We start from the raw sequence: 24,115 nt of genomic DNA, 5'->3' as shown, positions 1-24,115 counted from the left end.
TGGACTAGTTGGGCCGAATGGCCTGTTTCTGTGCTGTACATTCTATGTAACCCTCACCCAGTGCACAGGGCAACACACACACAAACCCTCACCCAGTGCACAGGGCAACACACACACTGTGGGAGAACCGTCACCACACGGACTGCAGCGGTTCAAGAAGGCGGCTCACCACCACCTTCTCAAGGGCAATTAGGGATGGCCAATAAATGCCGGCCTCGCCAGCGACGCCCACATCCCGTGAACGAATAAAAAAAAACACAAACCCTCACAAAGTGCACAGGGCAACACACACACACAAACCCTCACCCAGTGCACAGGGCAACACACACACAAACCCTCACCCAGTGCACAGAACAACACACACAAATCCTCACCCAGTGCACAGGGCAACACACACACAAACCCTCACCCAGTGCACAGGGCAACACACACACAAACCCTCACCCAGTGCACAGAACAACACACACACAAACCCTCACCCAGTGCACAGAACAACACACACACAAACCCTCACACAGTGCACAGAACAACACACACAAACACTCACACAGTGCACAGAACAACACACACAAACCCTCACCCAGTGCACAGGGCAACACACACAAACCCTCACCCAGTGCACAGGGCAACACACACAAACCCTCACCCAGTGCACAGAACAACACACACAAACCCTCACCCAGTGCACAGGGCAACACACACAAACCCTCACGAAGTGCACAGAACAACACACACACAAACCCTCACCCAGTGCACAGAACAACACACACAAACCCTCAACCAGTGCACAGGGCAACACACACAAACCCTCACCCAGTGCACAGAACAACACACACACAAACCCTCACCCAGTGCACAGAACAACACACACAAACCCTCACCCAGTGCACAGAACAACACACACAAACCCTCACCCAGTGCACAGAACAACACACACACAAACCCTCACCCAGTGCACAGAACAACACACACAAACCCTCACCCAGTGCACAGAACAACACACACACAAACCCTCACCCAGTGCACAGGGCAACACACACACAAACCCTCACCCAGTGCACAGAACAACACACACAAACCCTCACCCAGTGCACAGGGCAACACACACACAAACCCTCACCCAGTGCACAGAACAACACACACACAAACCCTCACACAGTGCACAGAACAACACACACAAACCCTCACCCAGTGCACGGAACAACACACACAAACCCTCACCCAGTGCACAGGGCAACACACACACAAACCCTCACCCAGTGCACAGAACAACACACACACAAACCCTCACCCAGTGCACAGAACAACACACACACAAACCCTCACCCAGTGCACAGAACAACACACACACAAACCCTCACCCAGTGCACAGAACAACACACAGGCAAACATTCACCCAGTGCACAGGGCAACACACAGGCAAACATTCACCCAGTGCACATGGTAATACGCAGGCAAAGCCACACTCACTGCACAGGGCTAAACACACCCAAGCTCTCAACCAGTGCACAGGACAATACCACACATAAACCCTCACCCAGTGCACAGGGCAACAGATACGCAAAACCTCACCCAGAGCACAGGGCACCACAGAGGCAAACCCTTACCCAGTGCACAGGGCTAAACAAACCCAAACCCTCACCTTACTGCTTTTCTTGATATACATTAATGACTTGGCCTGAGGTGTACAGGGTACAATTTCAAAATTTGCAGATGACACAAACTTGGAAGTGTCATGAACAATGAGGAGGATAGTGATAGACTTCAAGAGGACAGAGACAGGCTGGTGGAATGGACAAACGTGGCAGATGAAATTTAATGCAGAAATGTGCAAAGTGATGCATTTTGGTAGGAAGAACGAGGAGAAGCAATATAAACTGAATGGTACAAATCTAAAGGGGGTGCAGGAACAGAGAGACCTGGGGGTATATGTACACAAATCGCTGAAGGTGGCGGGGCAGGTTGAGAAAGCGGTTAAAAAAGCATACGAGATCCTGGGCTTTATAAATAGAGGCATAGAGTACAAAAGCAAGGAGGTTATGATGAACCTTTATAAAACACTAGTTCGACCACAACTGGAGTCTTGTGTCCAGTTCTGGGCCCGGCACTTTAGGAAGGATGTGAAGGCCTTAGAGAGGGTGCAGAAAAGATTTACCAGAATGATTCCATGGATGAGGGACTTCAGTTACGTGGATAGACTGGAGAAGCTGGGGTTGTTCTCCATTGAGCAGAGAAGGTTGAGAGGAGATTTGATAGAAGTGTTCAAAATCATGAGGGATCTAGACAGAGATATAGAAAGAAGCTGTTCCCATTGGCAGAAGGGTTGAGAACCAGAGGACACAGATTTGTGATCGGCAAAAGAGAACACGAGGAAACATTTCATTTTTTACGCAGCGAGTGGTTATGATCTGGAATGCACTGCCTGAGAGGGTGGTAGAGGTAGATTCAATCGTGGCTTTTATAAGGGAATTGGATAAGTACTTGAAGGAAAAAAAATTGCAGGGCTACAGGGAATGGGCGGAAGAGTGGGACTAGCTGGATTACTCTTGCAGAGAGCCGGCACGGGCTCGACAGGCCAAATGGCCTCCTTCTGTGCTGTTCACTCTATGATTCTATGATTCGGTGCACAGAACAACTCAAACACAAACCTTCACCCAGTGCAGAGGGCGACACACACAGAAACATTCACCCAGTGCACTGGGCAACACACCGGCAAACACTTACCCAGTGCCCAGGGCAACACAAACACAAACCTTCACCAGACACACAGGGCAACACAAACACAAACCTTTACCAGGCACACAGAGCAACACACGCAAACCCTCAACCAGACCGCAGAACAACAAAAACACAAACTCTCACCCGCTGCACAGGGCAACATACACGCAAACCCACACTCACCACATAGGACAACAGATATGCAAAACCTCACCCAGTGCACAGGGCAACACATGCAAACCCTCACTCGGTGCACAGAACAATAACCAAACACAAACCCTCACCCAGTGCCAACACACACACAAACTCACAACCACTGCACACCTAGTGCGCAGTGCAACACACAGGCAAATGCAAACCCACACTCACCGCATAGGGCAACACATACGCAAACCCCCACCCACTGCACAATGCTACACACATGCAAACCCTCACCTAGTACACAGGGCAACAGCTACGCAAACACTCACCCAGTGCACAGGACAACACATACACAAACCCTCACCCAGTGCTGAGGGCAACACACACACAAACCCTCATCCACTGCACAGGGCAACACACACACAAACCCTCAGCCAGTGGATAGGGCAACACACATGCAAACATTCACCCAGTGCACAGGGCAATACAAACACAAACCCTTGCCCAGTGCCCAGACCACATGCAAACCCTCACACAATGCACAGGACAACACATACACAATCCGAGGAACTGCACCCCAGTGAGAGTCACCACTTTCAGGAACTGTACTCTGAATCACTCGATATCACGCCCAGTCACTCGGTATCACGCCCAGTCACTCGGTATCACGCCCAGTCACTCATTGTCACATTGATGCACTCGGTATCACTCCCAGTCACGCAGTATCATTCCCAGTCACTCAGTATCACATTCCCAGTCATTCATTGTCACATTGAGACACTCGGTATCACTCTCTGTCACTCAGTATCGCTCCCAGTCACTCAGTATCGCTCTCAGTCACTCAGCATCACTCCCAGTCACTCAGCATCACTCCCAGTCACTCAGCATCACTCCCAGTCACTCAGTAGCACATCAAGTCACTCAGTATCACTCCCTGTCACTCTCACTCAGTATCACTCCCAGTCATTCAATCACACCCAGTCACTCAGTATCACTCCCAGTCACTCAGTGTCACTCCCAGTCACTCAGTATCACACCCAGTCACTCAGTATCACACCCAGTCACTCAGTATCACACCCAGTCACTCAGTATCACACCCAGTCACTCAATGTCACTCCCACTCACTCAGCATCACTCCCAGTCACTCAGCATCACTCCCAGTCACTCAGTAGCACATCAAGTCACTCAGTATCACTCCCTGTCACTCTCACTCAGTATCACTCCCAGTCATTCAATCACACCCAGTCACTCAGTATCACTCCGTCACTCAGTGTCACTCCCAGTCACTCAGTGTCACATCGAGTCACTCAGTATCACACCCAGTCACTCAGTATCACATCCAGTCACTCAGTATCACACCCAGTCACTCAATGTCACTCCCACTCACTCAGTATCACATTGAGTCACTCGGTATCACTCCCAGTCACTCAGTATCACATCGAGTCACTCAGTATCACATCGAGTCGCTCAGTCACACTCCCAGTCACTCAGTATCACATCAAGTCACTCAGTATCACTCCCACCCACTCAGTATCACTCCCACTCACTCAGTATCACTCCCACTCACTCAGTATCACATTGAGTCACTCAGTATCACTCCCAGTCACTCAGTATCACATCAAGTCACTCAGTATCACTCCCAGTCACTCAGCATCACATTGAGTCACTCAGTATCACTCCCAGTCACTCAGTATCACATTGAGTCACTCAGTGTCACTCCCTGTCACTCAGTATCACACCACACCATGCATTGCCAAAAAAAAACTTGACAGAGCTGTTTCTGTTCTAATTGGTAGAAAGAAAGAGTTCTTGGCCTCCCTTGTGGGTGAATGACCCTGCACCAAATGTGTTTACTTTAATTAGAGGACAGTCTGATTATCAATCAGGGTGTAAAACACATCACTGACTCAATGTGCCCTATAAATATCACTGCCACCAACTGAGGCTCTAACTACAACAAAAATATTTCATTTCAGTTTGATCTTTACAACCTTTCAGTGAGTGATTGAAACAGAGTCGAGCAGGAATCTGTGGTGAGAGGGTTTAAACCCCCAGGACATTCAGGAGTTTGTTGTGAGAGGGTTTAAGCCCCTGGACCCGGTAATGTCACACGGTGTGACTTTAACACCAGCCCAGAGGTCTTTGAACTGGCTCATTGTGATATTAATGATACTGAAGGCTCGGGAGATGTGTTCAGAAGGATCGACCCCGGATGGAACAGATGGAGTGCGGAGCAGGCCCTGGAGAACCAGCCTGGAGAAATACAAAAGCAAATGGGAAGGTACGAAGCGGGTGATTTGCCTGTGGGGTGGGGTCAGCACTGGGCTTTCAACCTCAGCTGGGACAAGAGGCTCAGACAGTGACAGACCAGCTGAAAGGGACCGGCAAACCTTTAACATCAGGGTCCCATATTAGTAAATGAACACAATAAACACACCAGTCGGGGCAGCGCAGACCAGAAGGGCCGAGGGTTCACCTGTGTCTGTGCTGAGATTGCCCTTTGGTACATGGACTGCAAATAGCGTCAAGGCCCTTGGGCCAAGGAGGGGACCGCCAGCCCGAGCTCCAGACACTACTCACTGCTTGCTGATGGCATCAGGTGCCCACAGGAGCGCCATCAGTGAGTGCTGTCTGTGATGCCCAATCTCATTCATTGTCCGGGTTCCCAGTGAGAGTCGGTGTCCGTGGGACCCGTACCCCAGGGAGAGTCGGTGTCCGTGGGACCCGTACCCCAGGGAGAGTCGGTGTCCGTGGGACCCGTACCCCAGGGAGAGTCGGTGTCCGTGGGACCCGTACCCCAGGGAGAGTCGGTGTCCGTGGGACCCGTACCCCAGGGAGAGTCGGTGTCCGTGGGACCCGTACCCCAGGGAGAGTCGGTGTCCGTGGGACCCGTACCCCAGGGAGAGTCGGTGTCCGTGGGACCCGTACCCCAGGGAGAGTCGGTGTCCGTGGGACCCGTACCCCAGGGAGAGTCGGTGTCCGTGGGACCCGTACCCCAGGGAGAGTCGGTGTCCGTGGGACCCGTACCCCAGGGAGAGTCGGTGTCCGTGGGACCCGTACCCCAGGGAGAGTCGGTGTCTGTGGGACCCGTACCCCAGAGAGAGTCGGTGTCTGTGGGACCCGTACCCCAGGAAGAGTCAGTGTCTGTGGCAGATTAGTTTGGAATTGATTCTGTTCTGAAATAGGAGTGTATGTACACAAATCTTTGAAGGTGGAAGGAGAAGTTGAGAAAACTATTAAAAAGGCATACAGGATCCTTGGCTTTATAAACAGAGGCATAGAGTACAAAAGCAAGGAAATTATGCTAAACCTTTATAAATCACTGGTTAGGCTCCAGCTGGAGTATTGTGTCCAATTCTGGGCACCACACTTTAGGAAGGATGTCAAGGCCTTAGAGAGGGTGCAGAGGAGATTTACTAGAATGGTGCCAGGGATGAGGGACTTCAGTTATGTGGAGAGACTGGAGAAGCTGGGATTGTTCTCCTCAGAACAGAGAAGGTTAAGAGAAGGTTGGATAGAGGTGTTCAAAATCATTAAGAGCTTTGATAGAGGAAATAAGGAGAACTATTTCCACTGGCAGAAGGCTCAGTAACCAGAGGCGACAGACTTAAGGTAATTGGCAAAAGAACCAGAGGGGAGATGAGGGAACAGTTTTTCTGTAGTGAGTTGTTCTGATCTGGAATGCGCTGCCTGAAAGGGTGGTGGAAGCAGATTCAATAGTAACTTTCAAAAGGGAATTGAATACTTGAAGGGAAAAAAATTGCAGGGCAATGAGGAAAGAGCACAGGAGTGGTAATAAGTGAATAGCTCTTTCAAAGAGCCGGCACAGGCATGAAGGGGTGAATGGCCTCCTTCTGTGCTGTATGAATCACTAATGTGGGATTATTGGAGATAATAGAGAGAGTCCAGTGAGGAGGTTGTCAGTGACGTGTTGCTCAGTAATCTCTCCACCACATTTCTCAGCTGTATCTCTGTGTTTTGCTGTTTAACCTCCCGGACAGAAATATCAACATTCGGAACATTTTATTTAATTATAGAGCGTGGAGTTTCTGTATATTTATTTATTTTTATTGAAATGGCATCTTAAATATTTGGCCTCAGTTTCCCATTTAATAACAATTCCTTTTAACTGAATAAAACACAAACACAGGCACAGATTTCAAATATTCAAGGGGATATAGATACAAGTTAAGTGACTTCGGAGAGAGAGCAGGAGAATTTTTATACAGAGGGGTGTGAGGCTGTGGAATTCACGACCAGAGTCAGTGACTGAAGCAGAGACCATGTCAACATTTCAGAACAGGTTCGATAGGCGGGTGAAGGAGAGGGGGATAAAGGGATATGGGAACAGAGTGGGCACATGGGATTAGGATACTGCATAAATAGAGCTCTATAGAATGAACAGCACAGAAACAGGCCATTCGGCCCAACAGGTCTATGCTGGTGTTTATGCTCCACACGAGCCTCCTCCCTCCCTACTTCATCTAAGCCTATCAGCATATCCTTCTATTCCTTGCTCCCTCATGGGTCATAATTATAAGATAGTCACTAATAAATCCAATAGGGAATTCAGGAAAAACTTCTTTACCCAGAGAGGGGTTGAGAATGTGGAACTCGCTACCACAAGGAGCAGTTGAGGCAAATAGTATAGATGCATTTAAGGAAAAACTAGAAAAACAGATGAGGGAGAAAGGAATGGAAGGATATCCTGATAAGATGAAGTGGGGAGGGAGGAGGCTCGTGTGGAGAATAAACACCGGCGTAGACCTGTTGGGCCGAATGGCCTGTTTCTGTGCTGTAGTTTCGATGTAATTCAACATTTGAACTCAGATGAACTCAGGGCATGGATGGGTACATGGGACTGGGATGTTATAGCTATTACTGAAACATGGCTATGGGAGGGGCAGGACTGGCAGCTCAATGTTCCAGGGTACAGATGCTATAGGAAAGATAGAGCAGGAGGTAAGAGAGGAGGGGGAGTTGCGTTCTTGATTAGGGAGAACATCACGGCAGTAGTGAGAGGGGATATATCCGAGGGTTCGCCCACTGAGTCTATATAGGTAGAACTGAAAAATAAGAAGGGAGAGATCACTTTGATAGGATTATACTACAGACCCCCAAATAGTCAACGGGAAATTGAGGAGCAAATATGTAAGGAGATTACAGACAGCTGCAAGAAAAATAGGGTGGTAATAGTAGGGGACTTTAACTTTCCCAACATTGACTGGGACAGCCATAGCATTAGGGGCTTGGATGGAGAGAAATTTGTTGAGTGTATTCAGGAAGAATTTCTCATTCAGTATGTGGATGGCCCGACTAGAGAGGGGGCAAAACTTGACCTCCTCTTGGGAAATAAGGAAGGGCAGGTGACAGAAGTGTTAGTGAGGGATCACTTTGGGACCAGTGATCATAATTCCATTAGTTTTAAGATAGCTATGGAGAATGATAGGTCTGGCCCAAAAGTTAAAATTCTAAATTGGGGAAAGGCCAATTTTGATGGTATTAGACAGGAACTTTCAGAAGTTGATTGGGAGAGTCTGTTGGCAGGCAAAGGGACGTCTGGTAAGTGGGAGGCCTTCAAAAGTGTGTTAACCAGGGTTCAGGGTAAGCACATTCCTTATAAAGTGAAGGGCAAGGCTGGTAGAAGTAGGGAACCTTGGATGACTCGGGAGATTGAGGCCCAAGTCAGAAAGAAGAAGGAGGCATATGACATGCATAGGCAGCTGGGATCAAGTGGATCCCTTGAAGAGTATAGAGATTGCCGGAGTAGAGTTAAGAGAGAAATCAGGAGGGCAAAAAGGGGACATGAGATTGCTTTGGCAGATAAGGCAAAGGAGAATCCAAAGAGCTTCTACAAATACATAAAGGGCAAAAGAGTAACTAGGGAGAGTAGGGCCTCTTAAGGATCAACAAGGTCATCTATGTACGGAACCACAAGAGATGGGTGAGATCCTAAATGAATATTTCACATCGGTATTTACGGTTGAGAAAGGCATGGATGTTAGGGAACTTGGGGAAATAAATAGTGATGTCTTGAGGAGTGTACATATTACAGAGAGGGAGGTGCTGGAAGTCTTAAAGCGCATCAAGGTAGATAAATTTCCAGGACCTGATGAAATGTATCCCAGGACGTTATGGGAGGTTAGGGAGGAAATTGCGGGTCCCCTAGCAGAGATATTTGAATCATCGACAGCTACAGGCGAGGTGCCTGAAGATTGGAGGGTAGCAAATGTTGTGCCTTTGTTTAAGAAGGGCGGCAGGGAAAAGCCTGGGAACTACAGACCGGTGAGCCTGACATCTGTAGTGGGTAAGTTGTTAGAGGGTATTCTGAGAGACAGGATTTACGGGCATTTGGAGAGGCAGGGACTAATTAGGAACAGTCAGCATGGTTTTGTGAGAGGAAAATCATGTCTCACGAATTTGATTGAGTTTTTTGAAGGGGTAACCAAGAAGATAGATGAGGGCTGTGCAGTAGACGTGGTCTACATGGACTTTAGCAAAGCCTTTGACAAGGTACCGCATGGTAGGTTGTTACATAAGGTTAAATCTCACGGGATCCAAGGTGAGGTAGCCAATTGGATACAAAATTGGATTGACGACAGAAGATGGTTGTCGAGGGTTGTGTTTCAAACTGGAGGCCTGTGACCAGCGGTGTGCCTCAGGGATCGGTGCTGGGTCCGCTGTTATTTGTTATTTATATTAATGATTTGGATGAGAGTTTAGGAGGCATGGTTAGTAAGTTTGCAGATGACACCAAGATTGGTGGCATTGTGGACAGTGAAGAAGGTTATCTAGGATTGCAACGGGATCTTGATAAATTGGGCCAGTGGGCCGATGAATGGCAGATGGAGTTTAATTTAGATAAATGTGAGGTGATGCATTTTGGTAGATCGAATCGGGCCAGGACCTACTCCGTTAATGGTAGGGCGTTGGGGAGAGTTATAGAACAAAGAGATCGAGGAGTACAGGTTCATAGCTCCTTGAAAGTGGAGTCACAGGTGGATAGAATGGTGAAGAAGGCATTCAACATGCTTGGTTTCATTGGTCAGAACATTGAATACAGGAGTTGGGATGTCTTGTTGAAGTTGTACAAGACATCAGTAAGGCCACACTTGGAATACTGTGTACAGTTCTGGTCACCCTATTATAGAAAGGATATTATTAAACTAGAAAGAGTGCTTATTGTAAACAATTTTACAACACCAAGTTATAGTCCAGCAATTTTATTTTAAATTCACAAGCTTTCGGAGGCTTCCTCCTTCCTCAGGTGAACGATGTCGAAATGAAATCCTCGAAATGAAATCGCATTTATAATTCACAGAACAATGCTTGGTGATTATAGACAGTTTTTTCAACTGCCCGTTGCCAAGGCAATCAGTGTGCAGACAGACAGGTGTTACCTGCAAGGTCTCAGAATATACAAATCACCAAAAAAAACAACAAACAAAAAAAAACAGAGATAGAGAGGTAGAAACATAGAAAAGACAGCAACTGACCCGTTATATTAAAAACAGATAACATTTGTTCGCTGGTGGGGTAACGTGTAGCGTGACATGAACCCAAGATCCCGGTTGAGGCCGTCCTCATGGGTGCGGAACTTGGCTATCAATTTCTGCTCGACGATTTTGCGTTGTCGTGTGTCTCGAAGGCCGCCTTGGAGTACGCTTACCCGAAGGTCGGTGGATGAATGTCCATGACTGCTGAAGTGTTCCCCGACTGGGAGGGAACCCTCCTGTTTGGCGATTGTTGCGCGGTGTCCGTTCATCCATTGTCGTAGCGTCTGCATGGTCTCGCCAATGTACCATGCTCTGGGGCATCCTTTCCTGCAACGTATGAGGTAGACAACGTTGGCCGAGTCACAGGAGTATGAACCATGCACCTGGTGGGTGGTGTCCTCTCGTGTGATGGTGGTATCTGTGTCGATGATCTGGCATGTCTTGCAGAAGGTTACCGTGGCAGGGTTGTGTGGTGTCGTGGACGCTGTTCTCTTGAAAGCTAGGTAATTTGCTGCGAACGATGGTCTGTTTGAGGTTGGGTGGCTGTTTTAAGGCGAGTAGTGGAGGTGTGGGGATGGCCATAGCGAGGTGTTCGTCGTCATTGATGACATGTTGAAGGCTGCGGAGAACATGGCGTAGTTTCTCCGCTCCGGGGAAGTACTGGACGACAAAGGGTACTCTGTTGGTTGAGTCCTGTGTTAGTCTCCTGAGGAGGTCTATGCGATTTTTTGCTGTGGCCCGTCGGAACTGTCGATCGATGAGTCGAGCGTCATGTCCCGTTCTTACTAGGGCGTCTTTCAGCGTCTGTCGGTGTCCATCGCGTTCCTCCTCGTCTGAGCAGACCCTGTGTATTCGCAGGGCCTGTCCATCGGGGATGGCCTCTTTGACATGGTTAGGGTGGAAGCTGGAAAAGTGGAGCATCGTGAGGTTGTCTGTGGGCTTGCGGTAGAGTGAGGTGCTGAGGTGCCCGTCTTTGATGGAGATTCGTGTGTCCAAGAAAGAAACTGATTCTGAGGAGTAGTCCATGGTGAGCTTGATGGTGGGATGGAACTTGTTGATGTTGTCGTGTAGTCTCTTTAGTGATTCCTTGCCGTGGGTCCATAGAAAGAAAATGTCGTCGATGTATCTGGTGTATAGTGTTGGTTGGAGGTCTTGTGCAGTGAAGAAGTCCAATCGCCAAACAGGAGGGTTCCCTCCCAGTCGGGGAACACTTCAGCAGTCATGGACATTCATCCACCGACCTTCGGGTAAGCGTACTCCAAGGCGGCCTTCGAGACACACGACAACGCAAAATCGTCGAGCAGAAATTGATAGCCAAGTTCCGCACCCATGAGGACGGCCTCAACCGGGATCTTGGGTTCATGTCACGCTACACGTTACCCCACCAGCGAACAAATGTTATCTGTTTTTAATATAACGGGTCAGTTGCTGTCTTTTCTATGTTTCTACCTCTCTATCTCTGTTTTTTTTTGTTTGTTGTTTTTTTTGGTGATTTGTATATTCTGAGACCTTGCAGGTAACACCTGTCTGTCTGCACACTGATTGCCTTGGCAACGGGCAGTTGAAAAAACTGTCTATAATCACCAAGCATTGTTCTGTGAATTATAAATGCGATTTCATTTCGAGGATTTCATTTCGACATCGTTCACCTGAGGAAGGAGGAAGCCTCCGAAAGCTTGTGAATTTAAAATAAAATTGCTGGACTATAACTTGGTGTTGTAAAATTGTTTACAATTGTCAACCCCAGGACTACCATAGAAAGAGTGCAGAAAAGATTGACTAGGATGCTACCGGGACTTGATGGTTTGACTTATCGGGAGAGGTTGGATAGACTGAGACTTTTTTCCCTGGAGAGTAGGAGGTTTAGGGGTGATCTTATAGAAGTCTATAAAATAATGAGGGGCATAGATAAGGTAGATAGTCAAAATCTTTTCCCAAAAGTAGGGGAGTCTATAACGAGGGGGCATAGATTTAAGGTGAGAGGGGAGAGATACAAAAGGGTCCAGAGGGGCAATTTTTTCACTCAAAGGGTGGTGGGTGTCTGGAACGAGCTGCCAGAGGCAGTAGTAGAGACGGGTACAATTTTGTCTTTTAAAAAGCATTTGGACAGTTACATGGGTAAGATGGGTATAGAGGGATATGGGCCAAGTGCAGGCAATTGGGACTAGCTTAGTGGTATAAACTGGGCGACATGGACATGTTGGGCCGAAGGGCCTGTTTCCATGTTGTAACTTCTATGCTTCCATGATTCTATTTATCTAGCTTCCCTTTAAATACATCTGTGCTAGTCACCTAAATTATGCCTTATGGTAGCAAGTTCCACATTTTAACCACTCTCTGTGTAAAGAAGTTTCTCCTGAATTCCTTATTGGATTTATTAGTGACTATCTTATATTTATGGCCCCTAGTTCTGGTCTCCCCCACAAGTGGAAACAATTTCTCTCCGTCTACCCTATCGAACCCTTTCATAATTTTAAAGACCTCTATCAGGTCACTCCTCAGTCTTCTCTTTTCTGGAGAAAAGAACCCCAGCCTGTTCAATCTTTCCTGATAGGTGTCACCTCTCAGTTCTGGTATCATCGTAGTAAATCTTTTTTGCACCCTCTCCAGTGCCTCTATATCCTTTATATAATTCTGCTCATGTGGAGGATAAAGACCAGCACAGGCTGGTTGGGCTGGATGCCATTTTCCGTGTTATAATTTCCGTGTAATTCTGTGTTACCGTCCTGGCTGTGCTAAACACAGCTGAGATTCCCTTCCCACCCTTTCCAGCAGAGCAGAATGGAAATCACAGCAATCCGAACCAGAGCTGAGGAAGTAGAGAAAGAAAGAAAGATAGACTTGTATTTCCATTGCACCTTTCACAACCTCAAGACGTCCCAAAACATCTTACAGCCAATTAAGTACTTTTGAAGATTAGTTACTGTTGTAATGTAGGAAATGCGGCAGCCAATTTGCACACAGCAAGATCCCACAAACAGCAATGTGATAATGATCAGATAATCTGATTTAGTGATGTTGGTTGAGGGATAAATATTGGCCGGGACACATCCCCTGCTCTTCTTCGAAATAGTGGCCATGGGGTCTTTTGCATCCACCTGAGAGGGCAGACGGGGCCTCAGTTTAACATCTCATCCAAAAGATGGCACCTCCGACAGTGCAGCACTCCCTCAGTACTGCTCTGGGAATATCAGCCTGGATTTTGTGCTCCATTCTCTGGAGTGGGGCTTTGAACCCACGACCTTCTGACTCAGAGACGAGAGAGTTACCCACTGAGCCACAGCTGACACTACAGCTAAGCAGAGGCAGCAATGAGTTAACAGCCCAGAATATTGACTAATACAGACCTTCCCCGTATCTGCAGACAGCAGTTCACACAATGGAGTGACTTGGCTAAGCAAGGGTGTGGTCAAACAGCGATTCCTCTACTGCAGCATCGGGATTGGATTCCATCTCCAGATCCTTCCCAATGGCAGAGTCAACGGAGCTCATGAAAGCAATCACCACAGTAAGTACCTGCAGGGTGTGGAACTGTCGCCCGCACAGCACACAAGAGTCTCAGCAAACTGCTGTTATTATGTAATGGGGGTTAAATTCCAGAGCGTCCGCTTTCAGGTCTATCCAGGTTTGCAGATGACACTGTGGATGGGAGCAGGAAGTTACAAAGGGACACAAAGAGACTAAGTGAGTGGGCAAAACTACGGCAGATGGAGTACAATGTGGGGAAGTGTGAGGTCATCCACTTTGGATCGGAGAAATATAAATTGGAGTATTTTCTTAAGAGGGAGAGACTTGGAGCAAAGAGATTTAGGGGTCCAGGTATACAAATTACTAAAGCTAGTGCACAGGTACAAAAAGTAATGAAAAAGGCTATTAGAATGTTGGTCTTTATCTCAAGGGGGCTGGAATATAAAGGGGTGGAAGTTATGCTACAGTTATACAAAGCTCTGGTTAGACCCCCATCTGGAATACTGTGTTTAGTTCTGGGCACCGCACCTCAGGAAGGATATATTGGCCTTGGAGGGGGTGCAACGCAGATTCATCAGAATTATATTGGGGCTAAAAGGGTTGAATTACGAGGACAAGCTGCATAAACCTGGCTTGTGTTCCCTTGAGTTTAGAAGGTGAGGGGTGATCTGATCGAGGTATTTAAAATGAGGTCGAAGACCAGCCATGATCTGATTGAATGGTGGAGCAGGCTCAAGGAGCCGTATGGCCTCCTCCTGCTCCTATTTCTTTCTTTCTTATGTAAAAGGGTTTGATAGAGTCTGTTAATGATATAGGGTCTGTATTATTGATTTAGACCTAAATGTGGGGGACATGATTAAGAAGTTTGCAGATGATACAAAAATTGGTCGTGTGGTTGATGGTGAGGAGGAAAGCTGTAGACTGCAGGAAGATACCAATAGACTGGTCAGATGGGCAGAAAAGTGGCAAATGGAATTCAATCCAGAGAAGTGTGAGGTAATGCATTTGGGGAGGGCAAACAAGGCAAGGGAGTACACAATAAATGGGAGGATACTGAGAGGTGTAGAGGAAGTGAGGGACCTTGGAGTGCATGTCCACAGATCCCTGAAGGCAGCAGGACAGGTAGATAAGGTGGTTACGAAGGCATATGGGAAACTTTCCTTTATTAGCTGAGGCATAGAATATAAGAGCAGGGAGGTTATGCTTGAAATGTATAAAACACTGGTTAGGACACAGCTTGAGTACTGTGTACAGTTCTGGTCACCACATTACAGGAAAGATATAATTGCACTAGAGAGGATACAGAGGAGATTTACAAGGATGTTGCCAGGAGTGGAGAATTTTAGCTATGAGGAAAGATTGGATAGGCTGGGGTCGTTTTCATTGGAACAGAGGAAGAGGAGGCTGAGGGGAGATTTAATTGAGGTGTATAAAATTATGAGGGGCCTAGATAGAGTGGACAAGAAGGACCTATTTCCCTTAGCAGAGGGGTCAATAACCAGGGGGCATAGATTGAAAGTAATTTGGTAGAAGGATTAGAGGGGAGCTGAGGAGAAATTTTTTCACCCAGAGGATGGCAGGGGTCTGGAACTCACTGCCTGAAAGGGTGGTAGAGGCAGAATCCCTCAACTCATTTAAAAAGTACTTGGATGTGCACTTGAAGTGCCGTAACCTACAGGGCTACGGACCAAGAGCTGGAAAGTGGGATTAGGCTGGATAGCTCTTTTTCGGCCAGCACAGACACGGTGGGCCGAATGGCCTCCTCCTGTGCTGTAACTTTCTATGATTCTGTAAGAGTAGATAAAAAGAAACTGGAACTCTCTCCCCCGAAAGGCTGGGGTCAATTGAAATTTTCAAGACTAAGATCAACAGATTTTTGTTGAGTAAGAGTATTAGGGAACTAATTAGGGTAAATGGAGTCGAGGTGCAGATCAGACATAACGTAATTGAATGGCGGAATGAGCTCGAGGGGCTGAATGACCTACTCCTGTTTCTACACTGCACAGTTTGGCCACCCAGTGGAGTGAGGTTGCATCAGGAAAACAAGGACAGCTCTGGGGCAGTGAGTCCACAGAAAGTGGATGAGGAAGAGGAGATGCTCAAAGTAGAGGGAACTGACGTACAGGCAGGGCCATTGGAGCGGCCAAGAACTGCTTCCAGTGATGGACCACTTTTGTCATTACAATGAAACCCCACACATTGTACAGGCCCTCCAGTCAAGCTGAGTGGTCCCTGGTAGAGAAACGATTGTGGTGATAGGCAGCCTTTGGGTAGGGCAGGCCTGTAGGGAAGATGGTAAAAAGTTAAAAACAGTGGATGTCCAAAGGGACTTAGGGGTACAGGTACATAGATCATTGAAGTGTCATGAACAGGTGCAGAAAATAATCAATAAGGCTAATGGAATGCTGGCCTTTATATCGAGAGGACTAGAGTACAAGGGGGCAGAAGTTATGCTGCAGCTATACAAAACCCTGGTTGGACTGCACCTGGAGTACTGTGAGCAGTTCTGGGCACCGCACCTTCGGAAGGACATATTGGCCTGGGAGGGAGTGCAGCATAGGTTTACTAGAATGATACCCGGACTTCAAGGGTTAAGTTACGAGGAGAGATTACACAAATTGGGGTTGCATTCTCTAGAGTTTCGAAGGTTATGGGGTGATCTGATCGAAGTTTATAAGATATTAAGGGGAACGGATAGGGTGGATAGAGAGAAACTATTTCCGCTGGTTGGGGATTTTAGGAGTAGGGGGCACAGTCTAAAAATTAGAGCCAGACCTTTCAGAAGCGAGATTAGAAAACATTTCTACACACAAAGGGTGGTAGAAGTTTGGAACTCTCTTCCGCAAACGGCAATTGATGCGAGCTCAATTGCTAAATTTAAATGTGAGATAGATAGCTTTTTGGCAACCAAAGGTATTAAGGGATATGGACCAAAGGCAGGTATATGGAGTTAGATCACAGATCAGCCATGATTTTATCAAATGGCGGAGCAGGCACGAGGGGCTGAATGGCCTACTCCTGTTCCTATGTTGGCCTCTGGGAGCAGGGCCAAAGTCATGAGATTCTCTGGGTCATGAAATGGTGCAGGGTCAGGAGCAGGTGCAGTATCAGGAGAAGATTCAGGGTCAGGAGATGAATATGGCAAGAGAAAGAAAGCCTTGCATTTAAATAGCATCTTCTGCTACCTCGGGACGTCCAATAGCAGCCAATGAAGTACTTTTGAAGTTTGATCACTGTCATATGGTTACTGAACAGCTGTGCAAACTTAAGGTGAATCAATCTCAAGGGCCGGATAAGATGCACACAAGGACCCTTAAGGAAATACGGTACGGAGGGAATTGCAGGAACTCTGGCACAAATCTTCCATAAATCACTGAATACTGGAGAGGTGCCTGGGGACTGGAGAAAGGCAGATGTTACTCCTATTTAAAAAATAAACTACAGACCAATGAGTTTAACATCCATTGTGGGTAAAGTTATGAAAACACTTATTAAAGGGAAGATCATGGGGTGTCTGGGTGGAAGTGGTGTCCTTGGATTTCACAAGCAGATTAGTAACTGTGACATCAGCACTGCTAAATTATCATAGATGGAGATAACAATCAGGAAATTGTAACCTCGGAGAACATTCCAGCCTGTAACTCACTCCCGTTATCCGTTATTCTTTATATAAATCACCCGAACCCCTCGATTAGATTCCAGCCTGTAACACCGGTATCTGTTATTCCATATAAGAACATAAGAAACAGGAGCAGGAGTTGGCCGTATGGCCCCTCGAGCCCGCTCCTCCATTCAATAAGATCATGGGCTGATCTTTGACCTCAACTCCACTTTCCCGCCCAATCCCCATATTCCTTGATTCCTTTAGAGTCCAAAAATCTATCGATCTCAGTCTTGAATATACTCAATGACTCAGCATCCACAGCCTTCTGGGGTAGAGAATTCCAAACTTTCGTTGCACCGCCTCTAAGGTGAGTATATCCTTCCTTAGGTAAGGAGACCAAAACTGTACACAGTGCTCCAGGTGTGGTCTCACCAAAGTCCTGTACAATTGTAGCAATACTTCCTTACTCTTGTACTCTAAACCCCTTGCAATAAAGGCCAACATACATTTGCTTTCCTAATTGCTTGCTATACCTGCATGTTAACTTTCCGTGTTTTGTGGACAAGGACACCCAAATCTCTCTGAACACCGACATTTAATAGTTTCTCACCATTTAAAAAATATTGTTTTTCTATTCTTCCTACCAAAGTGAATAACCTCACATTATATTCCATCTACCACCTTCTTGCCCACTCACTTAACCTGTCTATATCCCTTTCCAGACTCTTCTTGTGTCTTCCTCACAGCTTACTTTCCCACCTAGCTTTGAATCATCAGCAAACTTGGATACATTACACTCGGTCCCTTCATCTAAGTCATTAATATAGATTGTAAATAGCTGAGGCCCAAGCACTGATCCTTGCAGCATCCCACTAGTTGCAGCCTGCCAACCTGAGAATGACCAGTTTATTCCTACTGTTTTCTGTCCATTAACCAATCTTCTATCCATGCTAATATATTACCCCCATGAGCCCTTATCTTGTGCAACAATCTTTTATGTGGCACCTTATCGAATGCCTTTTCAAAATCCAAATATACTACATCCACTGGTTCCCCTTTATCTACCCTGCTAGTAACATCCTCAAAAAACTCTAATAGATTTGCAAACACGATTTCCCTTCCATAAAACCATGTTGACTGTGCCTAGTCATATTATAATTTTCTAAATGCCCTGTTACCACGTCCTTAATAATGGATTCCATCATTTTCCTGACGACTGATGTCAGGTTAACTGGCCTGTAGTTCCCTGTTTTCTCTTTCCCTCCTTTCTTGAATAGCGGGGTTACATTTGCTACCTTCCAAACCCCTAGAATATAGGGAATTTTGGAAGATCACAACCAATGCATCCACTATCTCTGCAGCCACCTCTTTTAGAACCCTAGGACGTAGGCCATCAGGTCCAGGGGATTTATCAGCTTTTAGTCCCTTTAATTTCTCCAGTACCTTTTCTTTACTAATATTAACTACTTTAAGTTGCTTACTCTCATTGGACCCTTGGTTCCCCACTATTTCTGGTATGTCTTTTGTGTCTTCTACTGTGAAGACAGAAACAAAATATTTGTTTAACATCTCTGCCATTTCCTTATTCTCCATTATAATTTCTCCTGTCTCAGCCTCTAAGGGATTACTTTTGCTGCTCTCTTCCTTTTTACATACTTGTAGAAGCTCTTACAATCTGTTTTTATATTTCTTGCTAGTTTACTCTCATTTTATTTTCTCCCTCTATCAATTTTTTGGTCACCCTTTCCTGGTTTCTAAAACTCTCCCAATCCTCAGGCTTTCTACAACGTTATAAGCCTCTTCTTTTAATCTAATACTATCCTTAACTTTAGTCAGCCACACATGGATCACTTTTCCCGAGGGTTTTTTTTTCCTCAGTGGAATGTATATTCATTGAGAATTATGAAATATTTCTTTGAATGATCACCATTGCTTATCCAGCCTCATATCATTTTAAACCACCCAAACCCAAATTAGATTCCAGGCTGTAACTCACTCCCAGGTATGTTATTCTATATATAAACCCCTCAGTAGATTCCAGCCTGTAATTCACTCCCGGGTATCTGTTATTCTATATATAAACCAACGGAACCACTTGATTAGATTCCAGCCTATGACTCACAGCTCCCTCACTTGGGCTAACTCCTCTCAACATGTACCCGTATTCCTGACTGTATCTCTACTGATGTCAATCCAGCTCCCTCACGGTGCTGCACTGTATAATCCTTGTTTCTTGAACCCCTCACTGCTCTGTCTACTCCGCCAGGTATTATGGAGCTATTTTCTGTGCGGATTGGGATTGTTGGTATTCGAGCTGTGGTTACTCGGCTGTTTCTCGCCATCAACAGCCAAGGAACTCTGTACGGGTCGGTAAGTACTGCAGTTCAGCAATCACTCAGTCCGCCTGCCCTCGATCTGCTTGCTCGCCCTGCTCAACGGGACGGAGACTGGGTCAGGGTCCAACGGGACAGGGACCGGGTCCAACTGGACGGGGAGTGGATCTGGGTCCAACGGGATGGGGATTGAGTCAGGCAGAATAACAGTGTACTTCAGGGCTCCCTATATTTTGTTATTTGTTCTCAGGACGTAGGTGATTGCAGTACGGCCACATTTATTGCCCATCCCTCATTGTCCTGAGGACATTGAGTCAGCTGCAGAGTGTGGGACTGGCGTTACGTATGGGTCACACCCGGTCAAGGAGGCAGGTTTCCTTCCCTGAAGGACATCAGTGATCTAGTTGGTTTTTTACAACAATCCAACAGTTTTCATGGTCATTCTACCTGGTACCAACCCACAAATCACCAGTTTTATTGAATTAATTTTCACAACTTGCCCTGGTGAGATTTGAACTCACACCTTGGACCTGATGTCAATGGGGCCCTGACCTCTCCAAGCATCTTACATCTGTCCACTCCAGTGGTCCATCCACAACTTCTCCAATTATTTCTCTTCCATGTTACAAAGGAACAAACTTTTTAAACATCTTTTTTGGTGTGGGGAGGGGGCATAGGAGAAGAAAATTGATTTCCAATTGTATTTTTTTTTACTCCCTGCCCTCCTGAAGGTGCTGACTCTCTCTGGGGTACAGTTCCCCTGAAGATGCTGACTCTCTCTGGGGTACAGTTCTCCTGAAGGTGCTGACTCTCTCTGGGGTACAGTTCCTGAAGGTGCTGACTCTCTCTGGGGTACAGTTCCTGAAGGTGCTGACTCTCTCTGGGGTACAGTTCCTGAAGGTGCTGACTCTCACTGGGGTACAGTTCCTGAAGGTGTTGATTCTCTGGGTACCTGGTCGATATTCCTTTCTCCTACCCAGGATCACTATGGCCGATTGTAGACTCCTTACCATTGCCCTGTGCTGAGGTCAACAAACTCAGCGCAAACCTAGAGCTGGAACTTGGTGCTGAGTAGCTCAGTTAAAGTGTTCTCAGGATCCAGGCCATTGGGGAAACCAAATGTGTTGTTTAAGTAAATCTCAGGGTGTGCAGTTCATGCTGGGGTTAACCGTATTGTGTGTTTGTAGGAGACCTTCACTGAAGACTGTCTCTTTAAGGAACAGATGGAGGAGAATCACTACACCACTTACTCTTCACACACACATCCTCGACTCTACGTGGCGTTAACCAAGAGAGGAGGGGCTAAGAACGGGAGCAAAGCTCGCCTCCACCACCCCAGCACACACTTCATCCCACGGCTGGTCAGAGACAGCTGAGCCACTGCCCCCGCTCCAAGTATCCAATCCACATCTTTATTTAAAACTTGAACAACGTCTTGAGGGGCTCAGGACTTCATGAACTGCGAGAATGAAGCGGGAAGCAGGTTATCCCCTTTCACAAAGAGCTATTTTATTGTTTAAATTATTTTTAAGTTTGAATTTGCGCAAATAATAATTCCCAGGTGGCATTTGAACGACTCAGGGTTGTCACTGCATGGTCTGACGATTGGGGGAGTGGGGGGGGGGCGGGGGTGAGATCTGCGGTTTGTTTTGTACCTGATGAAAATTTATTGAAAGCCTGAACAAATGACTAATTAATGAATAACTGAATAACTCATGACTAATGTATCCATATTGTGGGACGTGGAAGCAGAATGTGGAAAAAAAAAATCATGTTCTATTTTACGAAAGACTTTCGAGTTTCACCTTTCAGTTATTCCTAGATGGGCCGGCCAAAAACCGGACTGTCCAATCGTAGACGGCTGAGATCCGACAGCTCACCTGCTCTGAAAGCCTTTGGGAACTTTGACCCTCAGCCTCGTGAGGGGTCACTGACCTCCCCATCACCGTGCACAGAGGTCGAATTCACTCATTTCACTTGCAGTAAAATCAAGTTTTCTTTACTGATCCACATCGGCAGGAAAGGGACGAAATACGTTGTGTCAGACGTTGCCAATATCTAGTTTTTCCATTTATTGCCGGTGTTTTGCACTGTGTCACAGCCTCTCCGCTCCTGCCTGACTCCTCACCGTCTCCGCTGTGTCTGATCGACCTGTGCAGCAAGAGAATGCTTAGATCCTGTGCTGGAAATGCAAACTGTGACATGTTGTTCAGTGTGAACTAGAATTGATTTCAGACATAAATCTTTCAACAATGTTTTAGTTCAGTCAATAATATTTTGCTCAATAGGTTAGATTCTGAGGCAAGTAAACGCAGGGAAAAATTCTTCACACAAACGATCTACTGATGTGGAAACAGGTTCATATCCACCTTCCCCGGATATGCCCCTCCTCCCCAGGGGTCAGTGAATACGTCCCTCCCCCCTCTCTGGGTCAGTGGTTACACCCCCTCCCCCTGTCGCTGCTCAATTGGAAACGTCACGTAGAAGATCCAGAAGCTGATGGTGATTTGGATGTTGCTTAAAGAGAAAATTGCAACGCTTTTAAAAAGAAACAGAAATAGCAGTGCCCTTGATCTCACACGCAAACTCTGATTAAGCAGAAGAGTAAGCTTACAATGTTATTGGGTTGGAGATGTAAAAGGATCATTTTAGGGATAGGTAATTATTCACTTGTTTGCACATACACTCTCTGTCAGAGGCACAGTGTCCTTTACTTGCCCCGAATCAGTGACATTTAGATAACAGCGTACACTGACCCTGTACTTCAAAAACAAATGTCTGCATTGACGCAACTGCTTTCGCATTCAACTAAAGTGTTTCTGAATTGACAAGAAATCCTTTCATTTTTAAAATGTTTGAGCCATTTTGAATTCCCCTGTTCACTCCCAAGTGTCTCAATTTCCAGCATCCAGTTACAAAAGGGACACTTGGGACAGAGATTTAGATGGGTACAGAGCTGGAAAGTAGGAATAGGAGTAGGCCATTCAGCCCCTCGAGCCTGTTCCGCCATTCACTTCAATCAACTGGGCCAACAGATGGCTGATGCAGTTCAGTGAGGATAGGTGCAAAATAATTAATATGGGAGAAAGGAGCCATAAGGGGAAGAGCATTGGTACAGGATGATCAGGAAAGAGATCTGGTACGTCGAGGGAACTGTCAGCAGTGTTTTGCTGCATCAAAATGTATAAAAGTACTGGGTTGCATTAGGCACAAAGGTAAGCTATTGAATCGTTACAGATAACAGCATTGCTTTTGAAGGGTATCAGGGATTTCAGTTAGGAGGGAAAGTTAAGGAAGTTGGGCTTTGGGAAGAGATTCCAAGGGAACTTCACAATAGGGATGACAAAACGCACCTTAGTAAATCACTGCGGTAAAGGCTTCGAATACCAAGAGATACAAGTTCAAAATGAGCAAGCTAGGAGGATAAAGCAAGAGCAGGTAGAGGTTTTCTTGTGCAGTGAGTTAGCATGGCACCAACAGCATATAAGAGACGAGTGTGTTTCTGGAAGAGAATATGGGCTTTTTCTTTATCCAAAATTTCTTAACTATATGTCCAGGTTAACTGATCAACACCAGTCATCCTCCTTTGGTTCTGTCTCATCTCTAAGGCAGTAATATCCTTCAGTGATTGTCTCCAGAGCTACATCGTGATCCAGATGGAATTTGGCCCAACACATTATACAGCAACAATGCAACCTCTCCATTTGTATTCTGTCCGTGTAAAGTAAGGCAGCACCTCATTCAGAGAGATTAAGGCGAGGACGTGGTACCTGATCCTGCCCAGAGACAATGTGCTTGATTCGATAGATGGATGAGCAGCAGAGGGTCTGAAAGTGCTTCACCAAGCTGTTGTACTGCTCTGGTGGGTAAGATTTTGTACGATGCCACAGGGCAGATTTATGCTGTTGGAAACTTTCCAACAGGGAGAAGGAAAGCAGCAGCTGAACCTGCTGGAGACCGGGGACTGGAAATGAATTTACAGTTATGCTGATTTGCATAAGCTGGAGAAGCAAGAAACTGCTTAACAGAAAAAGGACTGGGGAAGATGACGCTGTCTATTTCAGCACACCCAGTGTAAAACAGTGCCGAAGTCAAACCAAACCCACACTTTCTTAACACACAGTCCCTTCCACCGTGTCCACTTGACCTTTAAACATACAGTCCCTTCCACAGTATCCACCTGTCCTTTGAAAGCACAGGCCCTTCCCCAGCGTCAACCTGCCCTTTAAACAGAGGGTAGCTATGTGATTTATGAACCTTCAAAAATGTGTAACAACCTGGATACTGCGGTGCTTACACAGAAACAAAACACAGGTGAAGTGTTTACAGTGAGTGCACCGCCTGGTGTATCTCAC

General features: G+C 46.4%; 1 protein-coding gene across 1 annotated transcript; it reads left to right on the top strand.

Moving 5' to 3' along the window:
* The first annotated feature begins 4,788 nt into the window (after positions 1–4,788).
* Positions 4,789–21,364, top strand: fgf9 (fibroblast growth factor 9). Its single transcript, XM_067993407.1, has 4 exons — positions 4,789–5,140; positions 13,720–13,863; positions 19,694–19,797; positions 20,948–21,364. Exons 1-4 carry the CDS (start codon positions 4,963–4,965, stop codon positions 21,134–21,136), a joined length of 615 nt encoding a protein of 204 aa, XP_067849508.1. The 5' UTR covers positions 4,789–4,962; the 3' UTR covers positions 21,137–21,364.
* The last annotated feature ends 2,751 nt before the right edge of the window (positions 21,365–24,115 follow it).

Source organism: Heptranchias perlo, chromosome 11 (genome assembly GCF_035084215.1).
Source record: "Heptranchias perlo isolate sHepPer1 chromosome 11, sHepPer1.hap1, whole genome shotgun sequence".
In the NCBI taxonomy this organism is placed as follows: domain Eukaryota; kingdom Metazoa; phylum Chordata; class Chondrichthyes; order Hexanchiformes; family Hexanchidae; genus Heptranchias; species Heptranchias perlo.
This window is presented reverse-complemented; position numbering and strand designations above follow the sequence as displayed.